The following is a 24,450-nucleotide window of genomic DNA, read 5'->3' on the forward strand; positions in this document are numbered from 1 at the left end:
GTCAAATTCTATAGTTTTCATTATATCAAACAGCCTCTGAATGTTTTCTTCAGTGCAAAACACAATCTAATAACGGAGATATACCTTATATAATATCTTCACTAATAACGGAGATATACCGTATGATTTAAAAAAAATGGACCAGCCTGTATATTAAGACCGTACGATCGAAAAAAACGGCGTCAAAGACGGCTGATAAATGACCATTGTCGATACCGTGTTTTTTTCGATCGTACGGTACAATATGATCGAAAAAAATCGGCGTCAGCCATGCCTACGAAATGAAGATCGCTGTCATTTTATTTATAAAATTATATGGGAAATGGCATCGATCGTCATTTCCAAATCGCCACGGACGCCGGTTTTTTTTTCGATCATACGGTATTTAAAATAGTCGAAATATTTTAAAGTAATATAAAACATTAATTTATATTTTATTCATATCTAGGCATACTTCAAGCTAAAAAATGCCTTTTTGTGATCCTTGTTCGAAAAAACAAATACTCATATTGATCATATTTGGATTAAATTTCTACACAGTCAGTCTTGCAGTAAAGTCGTGAATATAGTGAATTTATTATAACATATTGGTAAATATTTATAGAAAAAATAAGCCAAAAAAAGGTGGAAAATTACGAAACGAAGGAAGAACACGTTACATCCACATGTTTATTCTTAATTTCGTAATTTTCCATCTTTCTTACTCATTTTTACCTTCGGCAACATATTCTGCAGCATGCGTGAGGCCCCCACGTTTTTATTTTAGTCTAATATGCCTAAAAGCTATTCTGCCTAGTACTAAAATATTTCTGAACTAGAAGTTCAAAATACCTAATTGTTATTATTATCTTCTAGTTTTCAGTGCACATAAGATAAAACCGTTTAACTTAAAAAAAATTTTACCGATTTTTTATTTTCTAGTTTTTAGTATTTAATGGAAATGCCTACCGAATATTCCTCATTCTATTTAATTCATTTAGTGCATCATTATTACATGGTTTTTTACCTGATAATTTATTACAATCTAATTCCTCAATACATAGCCCTTCCAGAGACTTGACTCGACTTAGAGCCACGTATGCTTGCCCTTCCTCAAACAATTTTGAGCCCAAATACACTACTGCATGGTCGACTGTGCTGCCCTGCATTTTATGGACGATGGATGCCCATGACAAAATTAAGGGTAACATTCTTCTTTCAGCCGTACCATAATTGAATTTTGCTGGAAACTGTATGGCTTTCGGGTGTATAACGTGTATGCCGTCTCTGCCAAAGTCAATCCAAACTGATGGTACCTACATCTGTTTCGTACATTTGGGTTCGACGGAACTGAGGCCAAACAATTTCTGTAATGTGGCCTATAGCACCATTTACCAATCCTTTTGTACGTCAATGTTGGACCGCAACATTTTCACAAATTCATCACCTATTTTTTTTTTATCTGTCCTTCTAACGTCACACAATCTTGGACACAACTGTTCTGGACACGACTACTCATGCCCTCACCTAATACGCCATTTTGTAACCACGTCCATCTTGGATTTTAAATTTTGTCATAATCACAGTATTCTACTAGTGTAGCCCTTTCATTTGATATCCATATTGAGGGGGTTGTGGAAAAATATGAAATCCGCCATTTTGTACGGGCGGCCATCTTAGATTTACAATGTTATTGATATTACTATATTGTATTGTCATCGGAACTAAAGGTGTGTACCAAATTTCAGATCAATCTGACATCAGGAAGGTACTTAAATTTCAATTTCAAATTTTGACCCAAATAAACAAACAAATAAATAAATACTAGGTACCGTACGGGTCGAGCTAAATAAAACCGTTTAAAAATGTTTTACTTGTTTTTATCTGCAGAATATATTGGTGAAGTTTCTCGGTTACATTTCGAACCAACCTGTATAAATACTTCCAGGTGCAGAAATTCCCTGGAATGGATGTTCGCAAATATACAAGGAGGGCTCAAAGAACACCTCTGGGGAGTATACAGGACGTTGTAGAGCAGGGTCACAAAGGGAATGAAGCTCAAGAAAAAGTAAGTTTTTTTTATTCAAATTGATTTCAGGTAATCTTTTAAGTTTAATTATTTTTCACCTGTAAAAAACTACTTATGCAGGGCGATTTTTATGTAATATTTATGTAATTAAAAGAAAAGTTTGATATTAAATGATTGTCTTAAAAATTGCCGAAAAAAATTAAAAAAATAATACTTGTTCTTAATAATCTTCTAATCTTCTTACATTTACATATTTTTTTAGATATGTATTGAGAAAAGATGTCCTGCTAAGTCAAAATGTGTCCCAACATGTCCGGGCAAGTGAGTTTGTAACTGATTTTTTACCGAATATGATAATATATTTATTGTTTTTTTTTAAGGTTAAAACATCCACATTTGTCACCCATCGAGCATACAAAGGGAAAAAAGATAGTGCCTGGCATTGCCGAGTCAACACGCCTTCCACATAAACCTTTAGAATCAGCGACAAAATCGGACACTATGAAGGTGGTGTACCTTTATTTTTTTCTCATTCTTGTTGTATTCGTATGATCATAACATTAGGTTTGTTCCAACATAGCAGAGAATCGTTCTTGGCGCGGTTACGCCTCAATATTCCGTAGACATATAAATTATTATTTTTTTCCAGCATGCCAAAAAAAAGTTAATTCTATCAGAACGCTCGTAGCAGAAATTCTGTCAACGTATGATTCTGTAAAAAAGGAATATGTAAATGTAAATAATATACAGGGTCGTCCGAACTGTATTCCGGAAACTTCGGTAGCATATTCTACAGATAAAAATGAATAAAAAAACTTGCTTTACATGTATGTCCTAAAATGCTTCATTTAGGAGATACAGGGTGTAGAAGTTTCATTTTTATTTAGGTTTTTTTCCAAACAATTTCTGAACTACAGTCGATATTTGCATGAAAATTCGTGGTCTGGGTGTTTTTTGATATGGGAAATTTAATTTCGAACTCAAATATGACTCTTACTTGCCGGGTGCGCCACTATATGGGTTTCAACTGTTTTGAAGACATAACTTTTCATCCATACCTGTATTAAACTATACCGAGTGAAAAAATATTCATTTCCGTTATTTTTTACGTAAAAAAGGTCACTTGGTAACCGTTCTCAAGATATATAGAATGAAAATAGTCAATACGTAACAAAAATAAACATTTTGAGTACTTGACAATTAGTTCATATCAAATAAACTTTTAGTCACGTGATTAAGCTTGACCGGCACAGCGTTGCCCATTTTTACATATTTTCCTTTAATCAAAATATTTTAGGAAACAAGAATAAATTAATTGTAAATATACAGGGTGGTCCGAACTGTATTCCGGAAACTTCGGCAGCATATTCTGCACATTAAAATAAGTAAAAATGTTCTTATAAATGTATGTCCTAAAATGCTTAGTTTCGGAGATACAGGGTGTAGAAGTTTCATTTTTATTTCGATTTTTTCCAAATAATTTCCGAAGTAAAGTGAATATTTGGATGAAAATTGGTGTCTGGGAGTTTTTTGACATGAAAAATTTGATTTCTATGTCAATATGGCTCCTACTTGTAGAGGGCGCCATTTCGGAGTTACGGGGTGTTTTTCAAAAATGTGCATTTTTAACAAATCGCTGTAACTTTTTTGCTATGGAAAATTTTGTATTTTTACGAAAATATTTTCAAAGCAACTTTTTACGTAGAATTTAATGGTTCAAGTATAATTTTTTTAAAATAAATAATTTAAGAATTATCAGCAGAAAATTTGATTTTTTATATGGGACACCCTGTATATTTTCAATTCATTGAAAATAATTTGAAATTACCCTTCCAAAAATATAACACACTTGATATTTTGCTCGATTCCTCTTCGAGATATAGAGTTTATAAAAATTCACCCACTTTAAATAAGTAGGCTTTGAATGGCGCCGGTTGTAATGCAAAAAATTTTTAGCTGTGAGCAGCAATTAAAACGAAAATAATATTTGCAATGAAAGATTCAGAATTTTATAACAATTTAAAATATATTTAACCAACATCAACACATTTAAATTATATCTGATAACAATAAAAATAAATAACAAACCAAGACATGAGAATTTGCTACAGGTGTTCGACATATCGACCGTTAAGAAGATATCCATAAAATTAAATCCATAGGCACTAAGTCCAGCGACTTCGACAGTCAACGGCTGGGATCTTGGTTAGATATTCAATTATTCTTGAAATTGGCTGCAAAAATTTGCTGATAACTTCAGCGTTCTGAGGCGGTGCCTCGTCTTGCTGGAAAAATATGTTTTCGAGTTAATAAGGGGTCCAAAGCCTACTAGTTAAAAGCGACGAACTTTTAATAAATCTGTATTTTGAAGGGGATTATAACAAAATATCAAGTGTGCGATATTTTTAAAAAGCTAATTTTAAGTTCATTTCGATTAATTAAAAATATACAGGGTGTCCCAAATAAAAAATGAATTTTTTTGTTGATAACTCTTAAATTATTAATTTTAAAAAACTTATACCTTTGCTTATACTTAAACCATTAAATTCTACGTAAAAAGGTGCTTTGGAAATGTTTTCATAGAAATACAAAATTTTCCACAGCAAAAAAGTTACAGCGATATATTTAAAATGCACATTTTTGAAAAACACCCCGTGACTCCGAAACGGTAACAGATATCGATGCCCGGTTTTCACCATCATGTTTTTGATGAAAATTGAGCTCGAGACACCCATATTAGTTTTCGTCTATCTCCTATAGAAAAGGGTGTTTCCCTTTAAAAGCGTCCAATTTGGCCCACCCTGTACACTTCGCACTAAAAAAGGTTCTAAAATGAACAATGTTCGACCGCAAGCTTTGCTAGTAAAAAAAATTAAGCTTAAAATCTCACAACACAATTCATTTAAACCAAAAACGAATGGCAATGTCAGAAATAAATAAATAAATGCGGCAACTTGACATTTTTTACAGCAGGGCTACCACCTGAATCCCCAGCAGGAAATTTAAATTCCAGTTAGACAGCCCGGCGCCGAATATGTCCATAGTTGGCAACAATGAATTTAAAAATCGCGCCCTCGATTACGTAACTAAAAGTTAGTATCGAAAATAGGTAGTTATTCGACTGAAATGGTAAATTTGGAAACATTTAATTTTTTTAAATTACTCATAATTTTTTCTAGCAATCTGTACGAAATGTTTTACTTGTTTTTATCTGCAGAATATATTGGTGAAGTTTCTCGGTTACATTTCGAACCAACCTGTATAACTACTTTCAGGTGCAGAAATTCCCTGGAATGGATGTTCGCAAATATACAAGGAGGGCTCAAAGAACACCTCTGGGGAGTATACAGGACGTTGTAGAGCAGGGTTACAAAGGGAACGAAGCTCAAAAAAACGTAAGTTTTTTTATTCAAATTGATTTCAGGTAATCTTTTAAGTTTAATTATTTTTCACCTGTAAAAAACTACTTATGCAGGGCGATTTTTATGTAATATAAGGGTAATATTTATGTAATTAAAAGAAAAGTTTGATATTAAATGATTGTCTTAAAAATTGTTGAAAAAATTTAAAAAAATAATACTTGTTCTTAATAATCTTCTAATCTTCTTATATTTACATATTTTTTTAGATATGTATTGAGAAAAGATGTCCTGCTAAGTCAAAATATGTCCCAACATGTCCGGGCAAGTGAGTTTGTAACTGATTTTTTACCGAATATGATAATATATTTATTGTTTTTTTTTAAGGTTAAAAAATCCACATTTGTCGCCCATCGAGCATACAAAGAGAAAAAAGATAGTGCCTGGCATTGCGGAGTCAACACGCCTTCCACATAAACCTTTAGAATCAGCGACAAAATCGGACACTATGAAGGTGGTGTACCTTTATTTTTTTTTATTTGCTATTTAAACCTCTGTAAAATGTTTACGTTTAAAGGTGCCATTACACGGCGCGTGGAGCGCCGCGCCTGCACCGTCAACTGCCGCTCCACGCTCCGTGTGATTGAGTCGGCGCGCCGATTTTCGGGCCACGGGCCTGGTACAGTACATCTGCTGGATCTGTGTCTATGAAAGGAATGCGGACAAAAAACATTTAAATAAACAGCAATATATTTTATACGTCGATTTGACGAATGCGTCACCGCAAATCGCTCCGCCCACTCATTTTATTGGCTACTTGCAAATTTATTGAATTTTTATTGATGGGACGCGTCGTCTATTTTTTACGAAAAACATCGAGAAAATATCGTATCCCCTCTCACGGATACCCCGTAGCTACAGAACGGAAAGACGTACTGTATATGAGCAGTTACACGGAGTGACTTGTGTCTAGCTCTAGCAGGCAACTATTAAGCCCGACAATCACGTCAGAGTTTTTGACAAAAACCAATGAATTAACACACTCCAAATAACCACGCTAACCAACCTGATTGGTCAAGCTTAATAGTTGCCTGCTAGGGCTAGACACTTCTCACGGAGTGTGGAATCCCGCGCCAGGACGCGCCTGAACCGTGAACTGTCGCTCCACACGCCGCACGGTGGGGTATTAGCATGAAAAAGGTGATCGAAATTCGAAAAAGCAAATGTGTTTAAGATTTCCCAAAAAAAACATAAATGATAAGTTAAATCATGTCTGCTATGGGTGTGTTTAGTTGCACTCATTTGTTTCAACGAAACGTCAAAGTTGTTACTTCTCACAGATAAGAGGTAAATTTTATGTTTAAAATTATAAATTGTTGTTGTTCTTGTGCTCTTTTTACGTTTATATTATTGTTTTGATTGAAAATGGCTCAACAAGCTGCAGGTATGTATTCTACAAAAACGTATTATTTATTTTGATATTCTCTAAAGTAACGATTTTTTTTGCAACTAAAAGTTAGGCGTTCAGAAAATTTGATTAAATTTGTGACATTTTTATTATACTTAGAGATTTAGTTGCTCGTTTTGAAGAATTCAGCATATTGTCTATATACGTTTTACTTAGTAAACATTGGGCTTTCATACAGTAAAATAAAATACTGCGACTTTTTACGACATTGCTGATAAAATGAGAAATACATTCTTGGTTTCCTCTAATTTGCCAATCAGTGACATACTAATGCAAGGTGTAAACCGCGATGGCATCGTTGTGTACAAAGCGATCGCATTAGTGCCATTAGCAGTATAGCACATTTTGGCATTAGTAGCGACTTTAGTGGTATGGGCATTGCTCGCGGATCAGTCGTAGCATTAGTAGTATTAGTTGCGATATTACTGCTGGCATTAGTGGCATTGACCGTGGAAACACTGGAACGGTGATTTTTTTTCTTTTTTTAGAATCGACCAATTATCCTTTATTTTGTTCATATTATTTCCTCTTTAATTGAAAATAGCAATAATTTATATAAGGTCTACATAAAATTTTTTTTTTTATGTAGACCTTATATAAATTATTGCAAATTATTGCAATTATAAGCAAAACAATTTTCTTTTTATTTTTTATTTTTTAATTTTTTTTTTAATTTTTTCTCTACTTTCGATTTTTCGAAATTAGAAAAAAATACACAGCTAAAGGCAAGAAAATATTATTTATATATATATATATATATATATATATATATATATATATATATATATATATATATATATATATATATATATATATATATATATATATATATATATATATATATATATAGAAGAAAAAGATTAAACGGCTCAGCCCTCAACAACTCGCAACCGTATACACCAGTATACACCAGTGCAGACACCTTTTTAATATCTATAGGTTTCTTAGCCAAGCTATATTTCTGTTGTCAAAAATTCCTAAAAAATGCGTTTTACTTTATTTTTGTGTCCGTTCTTATTAATTTGTTGAAAATTAATGAAATAATTGTTTGTTTACCAGTTTGAATATATTGTAAACAGTGTTAAAACAACAAGGTTTTTATAAAATCTCTTCATCATGTATTTTAAACTGAAAAAAATTGGGTCAAAATTCGATTAATTTAATTTGATTCCAAAAATACTTAGTAGATCTATATTCCTGGAATATTGAGATAACCCTGCATGCAAGTGTGGCTAAAAAAATTCAGATTTTTTTCTGTTTTTTAGGTAAAAATCCCATCAAAAACCACATCGTTAAATACTGGTACCATACCTAAAACAGGTACCAAAATAACAATAAATAATAAAAGTAGTACCTCTTCGAAAACCCAGTCGTCGTCCAAAACGTCTGTTACTAGTTCCAAGTTACCAATACAACAATCTTGTACCATCTCCCAGCCAATAAAAAGACGTGATTTGAACGAGTGTCCTACGTTGCCAGCTCAACATTTCATCACTCTAACTCAGGAAGAATCGACATCTTCTTCCCGCTTCCTGGGTAATATAGAATATACTAGGGATACCTGGTATTTCTGTGACGAAGAGCCTTTTATAGATGGTGCGATGTTTTTTCAAGGTAAATACAGGGTGTTTCAAAAAACATGTGCCATCTCTCGTGGAGAGATTCCTCACGTAAAAATAAGATTTATTTTTTATATCAACATACATAGGTCCGATTCTGCATTGTTTCGTAGCTACAGGGTGTCAAAGTCTTAATATTTTTTCGATTTATTTTAATTTTCTTCCAAGTACTTTTAACGTTTTCGCGACGATAAAGCGACATATTTTAAAGTTAAAAAACTGTCGACATATTCACCAGGGACGTGCATATGGATTATCACTGGAATATTTTTCTAAAAAAGCCGGTACGCCACTGACTTTTTTCTCTTGTTAGCGATATAGTAATAATAATAAGTAGTTTAATGCCGATTAAAAATTGTCTCTTGATATTTTGTCGATTTCGGCCTCCTTGATGAGATAAATGCTAAGATTCATTTGCCTTGATCCAAGTCTAATATAATAGCAACCTTCAAAAAAATTTAATATCATTAACGTAGTACTCATTGATTCCTCATCAAAAAATATGAAAAAAAGTTCCTATAAACATGAGTATGGAAATGCATAGTTTTAGAGTTATAGGATGTTAAAGGCTTTTTGTATTAATTTATCTTAAATACCATTATTTCTTTATTTGAAATTGCTGTAGGTGGTGAATAATAGTAATAATAACAAATAGCAATAATATTTAATAATAAATTAGGTAGAATATATAATTTATTAATTTAATTTTCAGTTTAATTTTATTAATTGTGATTAATAAAATTGCGATTATCTTATTAAGGAGGCCGAATTCGATAAAATATCAAGAGATAACTTTTAATGGGCATTACACAATTTTGATATCAAAAGAAAAAGAAGTCAGTGGAGCACATGTTTTTTTTTGAAAAATATTCCAGTGATAACCCATATACAAGTCCCTGATGAATTTATCGACACTTTTTTAGCATTAGAATATGTAGCACCTTTTGTAGCACTGATAGTAACTTTTACCCTCAAAATTTCATTCGAATCGCTAAAAGTACTTGGAAGAAAATTATAATAAATCGAAAGCGAATGCGAAAAACTTCGAAATGCGAAAAACTTCAGGGGGTGATTCCTTGTTCAAAATAAAGGGTAGTTTGCTTTATAAACGTTGGGTCAAAAGTCAACCATTAGGGAGATATCGCGGTACAAAGATGGCGGGAAAATAATGTTTTTATTTTTTATTTTGAAAACGAAAAGAGATAGACTAATGAAATTTTACGGAAGCATTACTGTTATGAAAACACACTTTCTGGTAATTTTTTCACTTTTTTAAAATGAGTGGAAGGGGTTCAAATAAACCACCCCTATCATTCTTGTTAATGAAATTTATAGAAAAATCTTATCAAACACATGCAAAAAAAAAATAATTTTGATGGTTTAGTTTATTTAGAAACTTTTTTATCTCTTGTGTTTTTTTGATAAAACTCACCGATTTGAAATTAAAAAATAAAATGTAAAGCATTACATGTCAGGACAAAAAACATTTTTAGATAAAGAATCTAGTGGGCAGCTGTAATTTTTTTAGGAAAAAATCTAGTCGGCCGCTGTCACTTTTTAGGATGTTTCTAATATTGTTGTATTTGACATTACCCTACTGCAATACGTTATTATCTAGATTATTATTATTATCATTATTATCAATCAAAATTATTATCATTATTAGCTATCTCAATCTAGGCCCGAATTCTGTAACTTTGACATAAAAACGTTACGCTTTCAAAGCGGTGAGCGAAAGTATGCGATAAGCGGAACGTCAAGCAGTCGATTTTGGTATTCTCGTTGCTGTGCGAATCGTTTTCTGGATACGCATTGAGCACATATTGACAGCATCATAATTTCGCAGGTATCTAATAGTCAAATGTGACTAAAACAATGAAAAATGTCAATGTTACGTGAATTTTATAACCTATTGTTGAGTTATGTCAACCTATTTTTCTATGGATATGTCATTATTCTTATTATACGAGCTTCTCAGCATTTTCAATGTTTTGAACAATATTTATAGCTACCAACTTGTAATTTGTCGATTACTTATTTAGGAATTTATAGAACAAGTACTAGTTTTCACTAAAGGGCAAGATAACGCACGAAATCACAATTTTTTCGATTTTCACTGACAGTTCGACAAGCAAAACGATCCTTTAAGGCAACCGTTTTCAAAGCGCTTAACGCAATCAGTAAAGACGCTAAGCGCGTCAGACGAGAATACCCAAATCGTTAGTTAAGTGCGCGCTCAGCAAAAATTAACGTCATATACGCTGAGCGTCTAAAAGCGCTTAGCGTTTTCTACGTTACAGAATTCGGGCCAGGCAGCCCTAAAAAGTTTTCTATAATATACAGGAAAATTTTAAAGAAAATGCACGATTTTCAACATTATTTTTTTACCAAAAAAACCAATACATATTTGCACTTATTTAAGACTCGTTCTGTATAGGTACTTACCAGTGAAGATTATTATCTTGAAACTAGCATTATACTATTTCCTTAACTTTTTTATTCTTACCATATACAGGGTGGCCGATTTTGTGTGTTTTACAGGTTTTGCATTATATCTGAGATCATAATAAGGAAAATAAAATGAAAAAATAATATACAGGGTACAGTGGCGGCTCGTCAGGGTAGGCAAGGTAGGCGGCGCCTACCCTACAATCTTTACAACAAAAGAATGAAAATTTCGATTATGAAATAATTTAAAGAGAATGATCCTGGAAATATATTTCCAGGATCATTCTCTTAAAGTCTCTGGAAATATATTTCAAATTGTTTGTTTTGATTGTTACTATACCATTTACAAGTACTTGGGTTGAGAGCCATTTTTTATGTTTGAAATGCATTAAAATTTACAGTAGAAATTCCATGAAAAATAAAAGTTTATCGTCACTTGCCTTACTACTCTCTAAAAAGATCTTTTCACAACCCTTCAACAATCTAATGATTTAACTGATATAATAATAAATAGCTTTTCTTTATTAAGAGACCGACTTCCTTTTTTTATTAGTCTCGAAATATACTGATTCCTGTAAGTCGGTCATGCTTTCAGGGAATGAGGGGGGACGTCGAAATATTGATTTTGATATAGCACACTATGGGTCGGAAATGCCTCTCACGCAAAATACAGGATTTTAAAGTTTTTGAAAAATTAAAAATATTTTTTAATATTTTTATAACAGTTGAAGGTATCATTATAAAATTTTATTATAAGAGTCTACCTAACAGAGACACTTTAAATGTAAAAAGACTCTAGTTATAATAATTCGCTGTATTTAAGATTCTCATTAAAAAAATTATTTATTTTTAAATTGTGACAAAATGGTGTTAGATAGGAGAAAGTTGCAACAGACATTTTTTCTTGGAAATAAACCGAGTGAATAAAAAAAAACGAAATTTTTATTTTTATCAGTGGCGTACTATTTTTTTTTTGAAAAATTACCCGATGCGTATCACATCTACGCCACTGGTTGAAACTAAAACCTCTTTTTTTACATTTAAAGTGTCTGTTAGGTAGACTCCTATAATGAAATTTTATAACGATACCTTCAACTGTTAAAAAACTATTAAAGAATATCTTTAATTTTTCTAAAACTTTAACACCCTGTATCTTGCGTAAGAGGCATTTCCGACCCATAGTGTGCTATATCAAAATTAATATTTCGATCATTCCCCGAAAGCATGACCGACTTACAGGAATCACCCTGTATATGTAGATACATATATGAATAAGAGAATATTTTCTTTGTAAATTTAATTGTCTAGATGTACTTACGAATTTTTAAGTTTGCGTATAAATAAAATAAAATAAAATAAAATCCTATAATGTACTCCATGGTACTGCTATCTACCTTATTTATCAAAGTACTTAAAAATTAACATCTGAGGAGAAAAAAACATATACTGGTACATTATGTCAATCATTATGTCATTACGTTCAATGCTGCTATTTTTGCTTTAGTTTTGTCCTAAATATTCTTGATCTGGGTATGTTTTTAACCCGTTTATATTTACGAACTGGGTTTAATTATGTAAATTTAGGGGAGGGGGAGGGGCAAATAGATGCAACTAAAATTTTGACGCCTACCCAGTCCCACGGGTCACGAGCAGCCACTGACAGGGTATAAAATTTAAAAAAAAACATAAGTTTGGGTCATATTTCAAGAATGACAGATTTCATCGAAAATCTAGTTACGCCACTGGAATTCTACGTGAAAAACTCTAAGGGATTCAGTTTTCACCTTTTCGATAAGTTATAAGATAACCGTAATACGAGGGGAGTCAAAAAATGCAACAATTTCAAATTCGCCCTGTATTTCAAGAACTAAGAGGGCTAGGGCAAATCTGTGTGTAGCATGTATATCTTTAGTTTCATAAAAAAAAGTAGCACGGGATGAAAACCGCCATCTTTGTACTACTTTCTACTCATTAATGAGAAACCCTGTAAATCACACGGAAATGGGAAACCCTGTATATCATATCTGACGACTTTACTACATGTATAGGTGATTTCGTTAATAGGGGTACTAGCAAGAAATTCTCGAAATTCTGATACAACAGTACCGATATCCAGTCTGCCAACAGTAGAAGCAGTACCGGTAAGAAGTGTTTTTAATTCGTTTCAAGTCAAAAATCACAAACCCGCAGTTAAATCCACCTTAAATCGGCGATCTACTACCAGTAAGTGCATATACAGGGTGGTCCGAACTGTATTCCGGAAACTTCGGCAGCATATTCTGCAGATAAAATTAAGTAAAAATGTTCTTATAGATGTATGTCCAAAGATGCTTAGTTCGGAGATACAGGGTGTAGAAGTTTCATTTTTATTTCTATTTTTTCCAAATAATTTCTGCAGTAACGTCAATATTTGGATTAAAATTCGTGTCTGGGTCTGTACCAGTAGGACTGGTCTCTACCAGTAGAAGTCATATTGACATCAAAATCGAATTTCTCATGTCAAAAAACTCCCAGACATCAATTTTGCATCTAAATATTGATGTAACTTCAGAAATTATTTGGAAAAAATCGAAATAAAAATGAAATTTCTACACCCTGTATCTCCGAAACTAACCATTTTAGGACAAACGTACATTTATACGAACTTTTTTATCTATTTTTATCTGCAGAATATGCTGCCGAAGTTTCCGGAACACAATTCGGACCACCCTGTATACCCAAAAACATAAGTAAATCTAGAGGAGTTATACAGGGTCCGGCAAAAGTGCGTCGGGGGCATCTGTAGCTCCTAGAATAAAAAACTTGGGAATTTTGTGTAAGTGCAAACCTAAAGTATGTACTAGGATGTATTTCAGGAAAATATTTTAACTTCTACAGGGTGGCTCAAAAAAATGTGAGACGATCGGGATGATTTTTTTTAAATGGAACACCGTGTATATTATTGCATTTATGGCTTCCTTTCTGATCACATTACGTAATCTTAAGATATTATTAAATATTTTTTGGTAGTTTCAGTTACATTAATAAAAAATACTATTTTTCAGCCCTTCTAAAAAAAATTATTAAAAATACAAGAACTGTCCTGAAATCAGAACTATATTAGGTATTTACTTTAGCTGGTCTGTACTTACTTTGCTGTAAATATCGTAATCTTATGTTTCACAGGATGTTCAAAATTCTACGCCAAACTTTCTAAAGTATAAAATACTTTTTCTTACTTTTTTTTTAATGGGACACTCTGTATATCTTTTTTAATAGATTAATAATTAAGAAATTAAATTTTCTTGTATTTAAAGTATTTCAAAATTTTTAACGGTTTCGTAGATATTCGCGGTTTTATATTTCATATGGCATTTTCCACAGTAAATTTGAATCAAAGCCAACCAATCAATAATTTTTCTCTCGTTTTTTACCATTGAAAGAGCCCATATGAGATAATACTATAATCTGTGATAATACCGCGAGTATCTGCAAAACTGTTAAAAATTTTGAAATACTCTAAATACTCGAATAAAAAAAACGAAGAAAAATTATTTTATATGTGAGAAAGTTAGAATTTTGAACATTCTATAAGAAAGGCTGACAAATATACCGGGTGCGTCTCGAAAGTGGCTCACCCCTATAACTTTTTTATTTTTTTAGATAAAAAACTAGATTTGGTATGTTAGTATATGACAAAAATCAGGATTGATTGACGTATTCAATTGTTTTTGGTTACTTCCTGTTGCACCGGAATTGACTACATCTTTTTATTTTTAAATGACACCCTCGGTATAGTTCTACTTTATTCAATAGAAAATGACATTCTGAATGAAAATATGATTTTTTTTAAGCGTAAATGTCAAAACTTGTGCCATGGCTGTGTTAAAAATACTAATTTTTAATCAAGGAAGTAGTGTAGCGTAGGCCCCGCAGCACCCGCAACGGTGGGGGTGCCTCGTGATTTTGGGGGCACCGCAGGGGCCTCCAATTTTATTTACTAAGTCATGTTTTATTTTTTATGTTCCTTTATTATTTTTTTTCTTGTTTGGAATAAATTTATTTTTTGTTCTTTTATTTTAAATGGCTTGATATACCTACATAAAACTATATTATGTTTTTAGTGTTTTTTTTTTATTTTAATATAAGGGCCCCAAAAAAATCTTGCGGGAGGTGGGGGGCTCACATTTGAAGTTACGCTACTGAATCAAGGAGCCTTGGAAAAATAGATCTGATCGTCTAATGTTTTTCGTGTCTTGTCCTGGCTGGATTCAAAGATGACCAAATCGTATTTTTAATCTTATCTAAATTTTTTCAAATAGAACAAGGGTGGATCATTAGCATATTTGGAAAAAGCATTTTTTACGAATAATTTGGTACCACACACTTGGTATTTCGAGTCAAATTGCCGTTATGAACCGCAGAGTGTCATTTCCTATCGAATAAAGTGGAAATATACCGAGGGTCCCATTTAAAAATCAAAAGTCGTAGTCATTTCCATTGAAACAGAAAGTGATAAAAACAATTGGATACATCAATCAATACCATTTTATGTCATACATATACTAAGATATCAAATCTCGTTTTTTATCTGAAAAAATAAAAAAGTTATAGGAGGTGAGGCACTTGTGAGACGCACCCGGATTAAGTGTCATAGAAATAGCTTAAAAAGGCGTTTTTATTTATTTATTTATTTATTTATACGGAGGATGCCATTTATAAATCAAAAGTTCAAGTCATTTCCGGTGAAACAGGAAGTAATAAAAAACAATTGAATACGTCAATCAATCCTAATTTATGCCATATTATACTAATGTACCAAATCTCGTTTTGTATCTGAAAAAATAAAAAAGTTATAGGGGGTGAGCAACTTTTGAGACGCACCCCCCGGTATATGTTTTATTTACTTATTATAATCTCTGAAACTATCAAAACATATTTAATAATAACTTAAGACCGGACCCTTTATAGTTACTTCTTACTCTTAGTATAATCTTGATAATGTGATGCATTATTAAAATATATTTTAATAATTTTTAGATCGTCAAATACCATTTCCCTTGCTTTTATGTCCGAACTATTTACAGGTATGTTATTTTTATATGGTCCAAAATTCTTGGATTTTTTTTAATTTATATTTTTCTATATTTTTCCAGGATATTGTACAGTATTTATATCAAAACAGATACAACTATCTGCTAAAAATGGAATGGCTGAATACTTTTGTAGACACAAGGGTTAGAACAGCATCTGTCAACAGGCTGTTAGAAATCACCGTAAGTTAAAAAAAAGCGTGTGTAACATATTATGAAAAATTATGCATGTATCTACCGGGTGTGATGGCCAATCAGAAAACAACATTTTTCTCAAAAATATGCAGGTGAAGAGATATTTTAAATATTGCTATTGTAATTGACGTTTACAGAGTGGCAATGTAGTTATGTATAATATTATGGAAATGAAATTTTGTGAGCATATGTAGGTTAATTCAGAGGACTTTTTAAAAATATAGAGAGTTCTACCGGGTGTCCCCCAAAAAAGTTACATATCAAAGTTATGTTATTTGTAATGGAACCCTATATATTAATTGATTTTCGGGTTCTGGGAGAAAAATAATGGTGAATTTTATAAGAGAAGTATATGACTAAAATGTAAGGTTTTTGACATATTTAACATTTTCTAGAAATAAAGAACAATTTTTAAATTACAATAAAAGCAACCTAAATTGGAATTTACCCGGTATAGCCTAATATATAGTTAAATTAACTATTGTACTTTAAATCAAATTAAAACTTGATCCAAAAAGTTATACAGGATGAGATAAAATTAATATTGATCATTGGTCACATTTAAAATCATGTTACTCTTTTATTTTAAATGGAACACCCAGTATATTATTCCGATATTCAATGGGGAATTCATGTTTCTTCAAAATACTATTAAGGTTGCCTGCCCCTCAAACAAAGATTTTCCTAGATATTTTCATTATATGATTATTTGATCTGAGTAGATATTTATTATTTGATAAAATCTAGGTGGCTGTGATATGTCTGACGTGTGTCTGACGTTACTTCAACATATAGCTGTCTAATTAGTCCAACTTTAACAATTAGTTATCATCTTGTGTCAGTTAAAACAAAAAAAAATCTCAGAAATTTGCCGAAAATGCAAGTTTATCCTACATCAGAGAGAATTGATATGATTCCGTTAGTTGGTAAATGCAGTGTGCATTCACCAATTAAAAGAATACTTAAAAGCTCCTGATTTTATGTAGTCTGTTTTTTTATAGGGATAAGTTAAAGACAGTTTTTACAAAACTCTACCAACTATTGTCAACAACATGAGAGAAATTATTCTAGCTGCTTTTCGAGGTAGAACTCCACATAATGCCTTGTATAGTCTATGAAACGAATAACTTTGAATTTGACAGTTCCCGCGGGCTTTTCTAGTGTAAATTTTATTAGGTTAGCAGCTTGCGGCCATGCTGATGCAATGCCGTCTCTAACAGCCTCGGAGCGAGATTTATGACGTCACGCTAGTTAGATACTACGGATTAATTATGTTGGAGAATACACGGGAAACATAATTATTCCTCGTATATGTAATTTTTTGGATTATATTCGACACTATTTTTTTCATATGTCACAACACTGATGAAGGCTATAAACGTTAGCTATAACGTTTTTTTTAACCAAAAAAAAATAATGAAAAACCAAATGAAAACTTAATCAGCGCTTTTGCCGAACCTAAATCCCAAGAAAATAAAAAATTTTAGAATAATTTTACATATAAAATTACAGCGATCTTTATTTCATAGCCATTGCTGACGCCTTTTTTTCTATGATATTGTATTATTTGCAAATATGATTTTTCGAACATTGATGCTTGCAAAATATACATATAAATTTTGTGAATGCAAATAATATATCACTATTAGTAGATATTGAATGTTTTTTGTTAAATTAGATCGATTTTCAAACCCCAAAATTTAAAATATATTTTACATTTTACCCATTATCTTAGGTACCTATTCATTATTTGTATATTGTAAAATATTTGCTGCATTTGTATGGTTCATAACTTATTTGCCAAAGTATTTATTACTATAAATAGGTATATATATATTGTATTTATTAACTGTATATTATGTATATTTCATGTAAATTATATCATTTTTAAAATACAAACCAAAAATACGAGGAACAATTATGTGCAACATATTTATTGATCCGTGGTATCTAACTAGCGTGACGTCATAAATCTCGCTCCGAGGCTGTTCTATTAGAGACGACATTGGTCTGATATTTAGAAATGTCAAAGGCTGATGACATTTTACTTTTGTCAATTATGACATTTCGCCTTGATTTTTGCAAGAAGAGGAAGAATTGTTACTAGTTTTATTATTACTTCATCAGTTTTATGTCATATGAAAAAAATAGTGTCGAATATAATCCTAAAAATTAGATATACGAGGAATAATTATGTTTTCCATCATTCTACAACATAATTAATCCGTAGTATCTAACTAGCGTGACGTCATAAATCTCGCTCCGGGGCTGTTCTAGTAGAGACGGCATCAGCATGGCCGCAAGTTGCTAACCTAATAAAATTAACACTAGAAAAGCCCGCGGGAACTGTCAAATTCAAAGTTATTCGTTTCACAGACTATACAAAGGGTATACACATAATAAACCCGGTATACACATAACGTTCTTGTTTTTTTCTTAGAAGCCTTCTAAGTCTTTCTTTACTTAGAAGTTTTTTTATATATTTTCTGTTTTAGGACAACTATCTGCAAACTTCTGAAACAGTATATTTATATTTCATGGCAGTAAGGATATTTGACTATTCAATCGTCAGTTTAAAATTAAAAAACAACTCGTACACGCTTGCCTCATTGGTCAGTCTATGGATCAGTGCAAAGTTTTATGGAATGAACAGATCTATTAAGGTTTGTATATTTTCGTTAATGTAGGTACCTACACGACACAACATGTCGTATGACAAAAGTTGTTAACATCTAATTTTGCAATCTCAATTTCTTCTCAAATCGTCCAGCAGTGAGAACCGAATTTGAAAAATACCCGGTATAATTACACTCAGTATATTATCTTTTATATTAGGCCACCCATCTGCACACGTTCAGCGGAGGGAAGTACTCAAAAAGTCAAATATTATCAATGGAGAGGGCAGTTCTGTCCAGTTTGGATTTCTGTCTCAACATAGCGGATCCCCTGATATTCCTATACGGATATCTAGTTTCTTTAAATCTCGAAAATGACCAGGTATAGTACTTCCAAACTTACTTGAAACTCTAAAGGTGCATTCAGTCTGAGAGCGTCGAGCGTCGCGTCGCGTTTGCGTCGCATCCGCCCCATTGAACTCGAACCCCGACGCTCAGCACAGAATATACTAACGAAAAATAAGCCCAAGTTCCTTGTAATAAATCGGTTCCATTTTCGTAGCGCCATCTCTCGTTGTAGCTGACCTTTACAGGATAGCCAAAGGGGTGCGGGGCCGGGGGGAATTGTAAAATACACTTTTTTATTTTAATTATTTTTATTCGCTATTTGCAATTTTATTTTTAAAACATATTATGTGAAACAATCACATAGTATGTCTTAAAAATAAAATTACAAACGGAAACAAAAGGAATTAAATAATCTGAAAATCTACAAAGTTTATTGATAAAAAAGTTATGCTATGCAAATTGATATATTAAGTATAACCTCTTTGGTATATCCTGGTATATCATTGTTAAACAAACATTAACAAATCATAACATATCAGATCATAGAACTAAAAAAAGTACTATTACATAAAAACAGGTGATACAATACTTCAAAATTAATTTTAACATAATATCAAAACCGAAAAATCAAACTGCAAACACAACCACACTTCTTCCACGGCAAATGTCCAAGAAAGACTGATCATTCTGATTGGTCCTGGTCCGGTCGTAGCTCACGTCGTATTGTCGGTAAGCAAAATCCCTGTACAAAAATTTTGACGATCAGCGCCCTCACCCGTCATAATTGGGAAACTTTTGGTGGAACCATTTTTAATATTTCACTTACATGGTCCTGGCGCTCACGGGACGCTAGCGCAATGCCAAACGCGACGCTGTCTGCCTGAACGGTCTAATTTAAGTTAATTGAATTGATTCCATTTCGACACGCGGACGCGACGCAAACGCGACGCGACGCTCGACGCTCTCAGCCTGGATGTACCTGAAGATTAATAAATGCATCATTTGTGTCGTTTTAAAATGGGACAAAATATACTAAATTCAGTAAGAAATAAAATTATCTATGCCCCACAGGAATTACAAAGTGTTAATAACCTCGGGCAATTATTGACCCTCGGGCCATAGGCCTTCGGGAGAGTAACTTTGCCCTCGGTACACAAATTAAGTACTTTCCCGTACATGTGGCAACACAGGGCGTTGAATAATCCGAGAGCCGGTGGTTCTCAAAATGTCAGTATTACTATTTTTCAATTTTCAGTGTCAAATAACTGAGTTATTTTCAATTTCTTTTAAAAAATAGCATATAGAAAATATGTTTGTTTTGCCCAGATCGAACACTTACTTAAGAACCATCCTGTATGTTAGAGATGAGCATTTAGAATCGACATTTTACAAATATCGGCCTTAGTAACATATCATATAGATGAAAGTAATATGATTTTGGCTTTCCAGAAATTGATATACGCCTCCACTTTTGCCATGGAATGTTGTACGCTGTACGAGCCCTATCCCGTTACGGACCCAGTCCTATTAGCCGCCAGCTCCCTTTATGTAGCTTACCGAACACTAAACAGCACCATAGAGGGCCTGGAATCTGAAGAGTATTGTCAGCGGTACAAGTTGAAGGACATCGAGTGGTATGTCGATACCGTTTTGACACCCTGTATACGGATGACTGTCAAGAAACACTACTTACCCATAGAAAGGTATTCTACGATCGAGAAACTGCAAATTTCGAAGGTATTTCTCGACACTTTATTATAATTTTGGTAATGGTGTGGATCCGGTGGCTGACCTTGAAACGAGTTTTTGCTGCATATAATCACAGACTAGAGATGGGCAAAAGTAACCGGTTTTTTGAATAACCGGTATTTTCCTCTAAAATAACCGGTTATTTAAAGGTAGTTTTTTTTTCACCAGTTAACCTAATAACCTTGCATTACGTTCAATAACCTATAGCCGGTTATTTTTTAAAAAATCGTACTTGTTTAAAATAAGTAACAATTAAATATTAGCTGTTTGAATCGTAAATTTCGAAGGAGCGAACGGCACGGATCTTCCAGATATTACGACGATAACGGGAGATCCCGCTCCCGCTCCCAAAACGAAAATATATGACATCAAACATCAAATGTCAAAATTAAATCAGGCATCAGGCGAACCCTGATGATAATAATCAAAACAACGGCCAAATGGCCCTGACAGGTCAGGCCGTAAAACAAAGTACTAATGGCATAGACTACTACTAGCCACCAGCTAGCCAAGTGATACGAACCTAACTTCAAATAGATTCTCTAAATTCTATATTTAAATTTTAACCGACTTTAACGGATTTTCAACGGTTCTTCAAAAGTTTTCCATGGTTTCGCCCAGTTTCACCCACGTTTCACCGTAAATATATTTTATTTGTAGTTTGAAGTCTCTCTTGAAGCTTAGACTAAGAATACAAAATTGAAGTTCAAGTAATGAATGAAGATAATCTTTCATTATTTATTCATTTTAATCTCTTTATTTTTCTTTGGTATTTGATTAAAATAAATTGGTTGTAGATTGTAGAACTTGTGAGTTGTGTGGTTTATTTGAACGTTAAGTAATTACTAGTTTTAATATCATATCCATGTCTAGTCAAAAAAGTGAGGTTAGCATTTTTATTTAAACTCATTTTGTACATATACATACTTACATTGCTACAATCTCTATTTAATCATGCGATTTAACTAAGTTTATTATCTAAATTTGAAGTAGACCTATGGAGTGTAGAGGTAAGTAAACCTATAGGAAAACTAAATATTTAGTTTTGCTAGGTTAGGTTATTTGAATAACCGGTTAATTTGTGTCGGTTAATTTTGTCAAGTTATTATTTTTTAAAGATAATTCCGGTTAACCTATAACCGGATTTTTACCAATAACCGCCCATCTCTATCACAGACACTACGCAGGCGCACATCTTCGATGTTGCCAGATTGCAAGTTATTTTGGAATTATTTTCAGTAGAAAACAAATATGTGCTTTTCAGTGTTTTTTTGTCAATATATATATATATACCGTATGATCGAAAAAACGGCGTCCAGTTGGCTGGGAAATGACGATTGAGGACATTTCCCATATAAAATGACAGCGATCTTTATTTCATAGTCATCGCTGACGCTATTTTTTTTCAATCATAGTACGCGGTATATATTTATATTATTATTTTAATATTTCGCACAACACGTGAACGCTTACTATGTATTTTCATAGTCAATAAAATTAAATAGAAATAAAACTCTAGATTCCCATAATTAATCTAATTGCTGTAGATTATTATGCTACGTTTAAAAAGTGCTTCATTAAAAATTCGGATGTGTCCAAGTTTTTTCTTTTTTTTTAATTTTTAAATGCTGTAGCTCCATGTCATGTTCATAATAGTTTTTTTTAACATTCCATCAAAACTACGGAGGCTTTCTAAGGCCTTTTAGCCTCCGTAATTAAAATGTAGAATCAGCTTCAGCAACATTAACAGTTACCTTGTTTAATTCTGCTATACATATATTGTATTAATTTTCTGCTACCTTCGGTAGCAATCTATTCTTACACCTAATGTATGTGATTTTCTTAGCATATATGATTTATAAACCATATTTTTCCTAATGGAAGGATGGAATAGGATATGAAAATTAAGATATTTTAACATTTATTTTCCAGACAAAGCATGATATAGTATTAAGATTAAGACATAACAAATATTATAAGAAAGAGCTTAATATAAATCACAAACTAACTAAGTCTTAATTTGGTCTTGTAGTCTTGTATAAACATAGGTATAAAACTAATAAGATCAAAACTCAACCTTCACCATATTGTCAAGATTTGGCATTTTAGGAAACAATTAATTACAGTAAATTAAGAAAAGAATATCAAAGTACACGATATTAAATACTGTAATGTATTCTACGACACAAGCCATCTCCCTTCTAAAGAAAAAAAGATAAAACATAAAGCTTATTTTAGTCTTATCAACACACTCTTCGATAAAATATATGTCTAAAATTGCTATTAATCTACTAACTTGATATTTTTAAGAAACTATGATACAAACATTATAATCAAAGTAGGTAAAATGTTACCTCTATCTCCCATTGACGTGTATTGTTCTATAAGACTCGTCATGGTAGTACTTTAATACATATAACCAAAACTATTGTTGCCTGTAAATAACTAGAAATTAAACAACTTGATGTAATAAATGATGTGTCATATTGATGATACAAAAAATTCTAATAAGTTTAAAACCATTAAGAAAAAATCCGTAAATGATAATTTTTAATTCTAATGTAAATATATAAATACATACGTTATTATTATTACAATTTTATATACTCATAATACTTTCATTTCACAATCTTCATTTTCCTTCTTACCTTAATTTTGGATAACAAGATAAGTCTCAAATTATAAACTTAATTATAGAATTTGTATTATTACTGATTCACACTCAAAAAAAATAATTTTGAACTGCAAAGAATTCGAAAATAAACTGCAATTTGGCAACACCGACGATGTGCGCTTGCGTAGTATCGATGATCAAATGCAGCAAATATGGGCTTCAAGGTCAGCCACCGGATCCACACCTTTACCATAATTTTTGTTGAATTTTTTGTCTATTTTATTTATATAACTATTATTTTTTATTATATTTTTAGTGTTTTAGTAGAAAATGTTATATTTGATCATGTTTCTTGTAATAGTATTTGTTATGAATTGTTTGTTGTCTTATATTAATTATTTTTATCTATTTAACAATTATTAATACTATTTTTAAATAAAATAACGTAGGAAAATATTTTTTGGATATCCTTTAAAAAATATCACCAACCCTGTTGATAGACTAGGGATGGGCTAATAAATTTTGCGTATCGATAACTTATCGCAATTCATCTATCGTTATATTTTAGACTATCAAATTACCGATAGTTATCAGTTGATAACTATCGGTAATATAATGATTGATAATATGCTATGTATACAGGGTGTCATTGAAAAAATCGGGTGGTCTAAAAAAAAATCGGGGGGTGATATATAGTACTCCTAAAAATAGTAAAAAAAGTTCCTATAAGTATAGGGCGGAAAATGCATATTAAGGGAGTTAGGGGCACTGAAAGGGTGAATTTAAAAAACGGATGTTTTGAAATTGTAAGCTTAAAAAACAAGATAAAATTTCGAAAAAAAATCCTCTGTCATAAATTTTGACCCTTAATCAAATGGTGATACTGAAAAATTATTTGGAAAAGCGGAAAGGGTAGTTTTTGCAAGGGTAGGAGGTTGTTTCGCGAATAACTTTT

General features: G+C 32.1%; 1 protein-coding gene across 2 annotated transcripts; it reads left to right on the plus strand.

Annotated features, from left to right (window-relative positions):
- Positions 1-459: 459 nt before the first annotated feature.
- Positions 460-23,951, plus strand: LOC115884973. Of its 2 annotated transcripts, XM_030903702.1 has the most exons (15): positions 460-590; positions 1,928-2,047; positions 2,271-2,329; positions 2,389-2,515; positions 5,284-5,403; positions 5,637-5,695; positions 5,755-5,881; positions 8,101-8,449; positions 12,967-13,125; positions 15,922-15,968; positions 16,038-16,157; positions 18,665-18,832; positions 19,005-19,166; positions 20,582-20,894; positions 23,752-23,951. In XM_030903702.1, the coding sequence occupies exons 2-14, from the start codon at positions 1,946-1,948 to the stop codon at positions 20,891-20,893; spliced, it is 1,911 nt and encodes a 636-aa protein (XP_030759562.1). In that variant the 5' UTR covers positions 460-590; positions 1,928-1,945; the 3' UTR covers position 20,894; positions 23,752-23,951. The 2 variants fall into 2 exon arrangements, with proteins under 2 accessions (XP_030759562.1, XP_030759563.1); XM_030903703.1 differs by lacking the exons at positions 5,284-5,403; positions 5,637-5,695; positions 5,755-5,881; positions 23,752-23,951 and having other exon boundaries at positions 20,582-20,958.
- Positions 23,952-24,450: the final 499 nt, after the last annotated feature.

The sequence above is a fragment of the Sitophilus oryzae genome, unplaced genomic scaffold (genome assembly GCF_002938485.1).
Source record: "Sitophilus oryzae breed Bouriz unplaced genomic scaffold, Soryzae_2.0 scaffold_358_pilon_pilon, whole genome shotgun sequence".
Taxonomy (NCBI): domain Eukaryota; kingdom Metazoa; phylum Arthropoda; class Insecta; order Coleoptera; family Curculionidae; genus Sitophilus; species Sitophilus oryzae.

Bases quoted from the DNA above. Each gene is read 5' to 3' on its own strand.
- LOC115884973 (XM_030903702.1), top strand. From the start codon at position 1,946: ATGGATGTTCGCAAATATACAAGGAGGGCTCAAAGAACACCTCTGGGG. The intron at 5,696-5,754 runs GTGAGTTTGTAA...TTTTTTTTTAAG, and splicing joins GTCCCAACATGTCCGGGCAA to GTTAAAAAATCCACATTTGT. The intron at 18,833-19,004 runs GTTTGTATATTT...CTTTTATATTAG, and splicing joins GAATGAACAGATCTATTAAG to GCCACCCATCTGCACACGTT.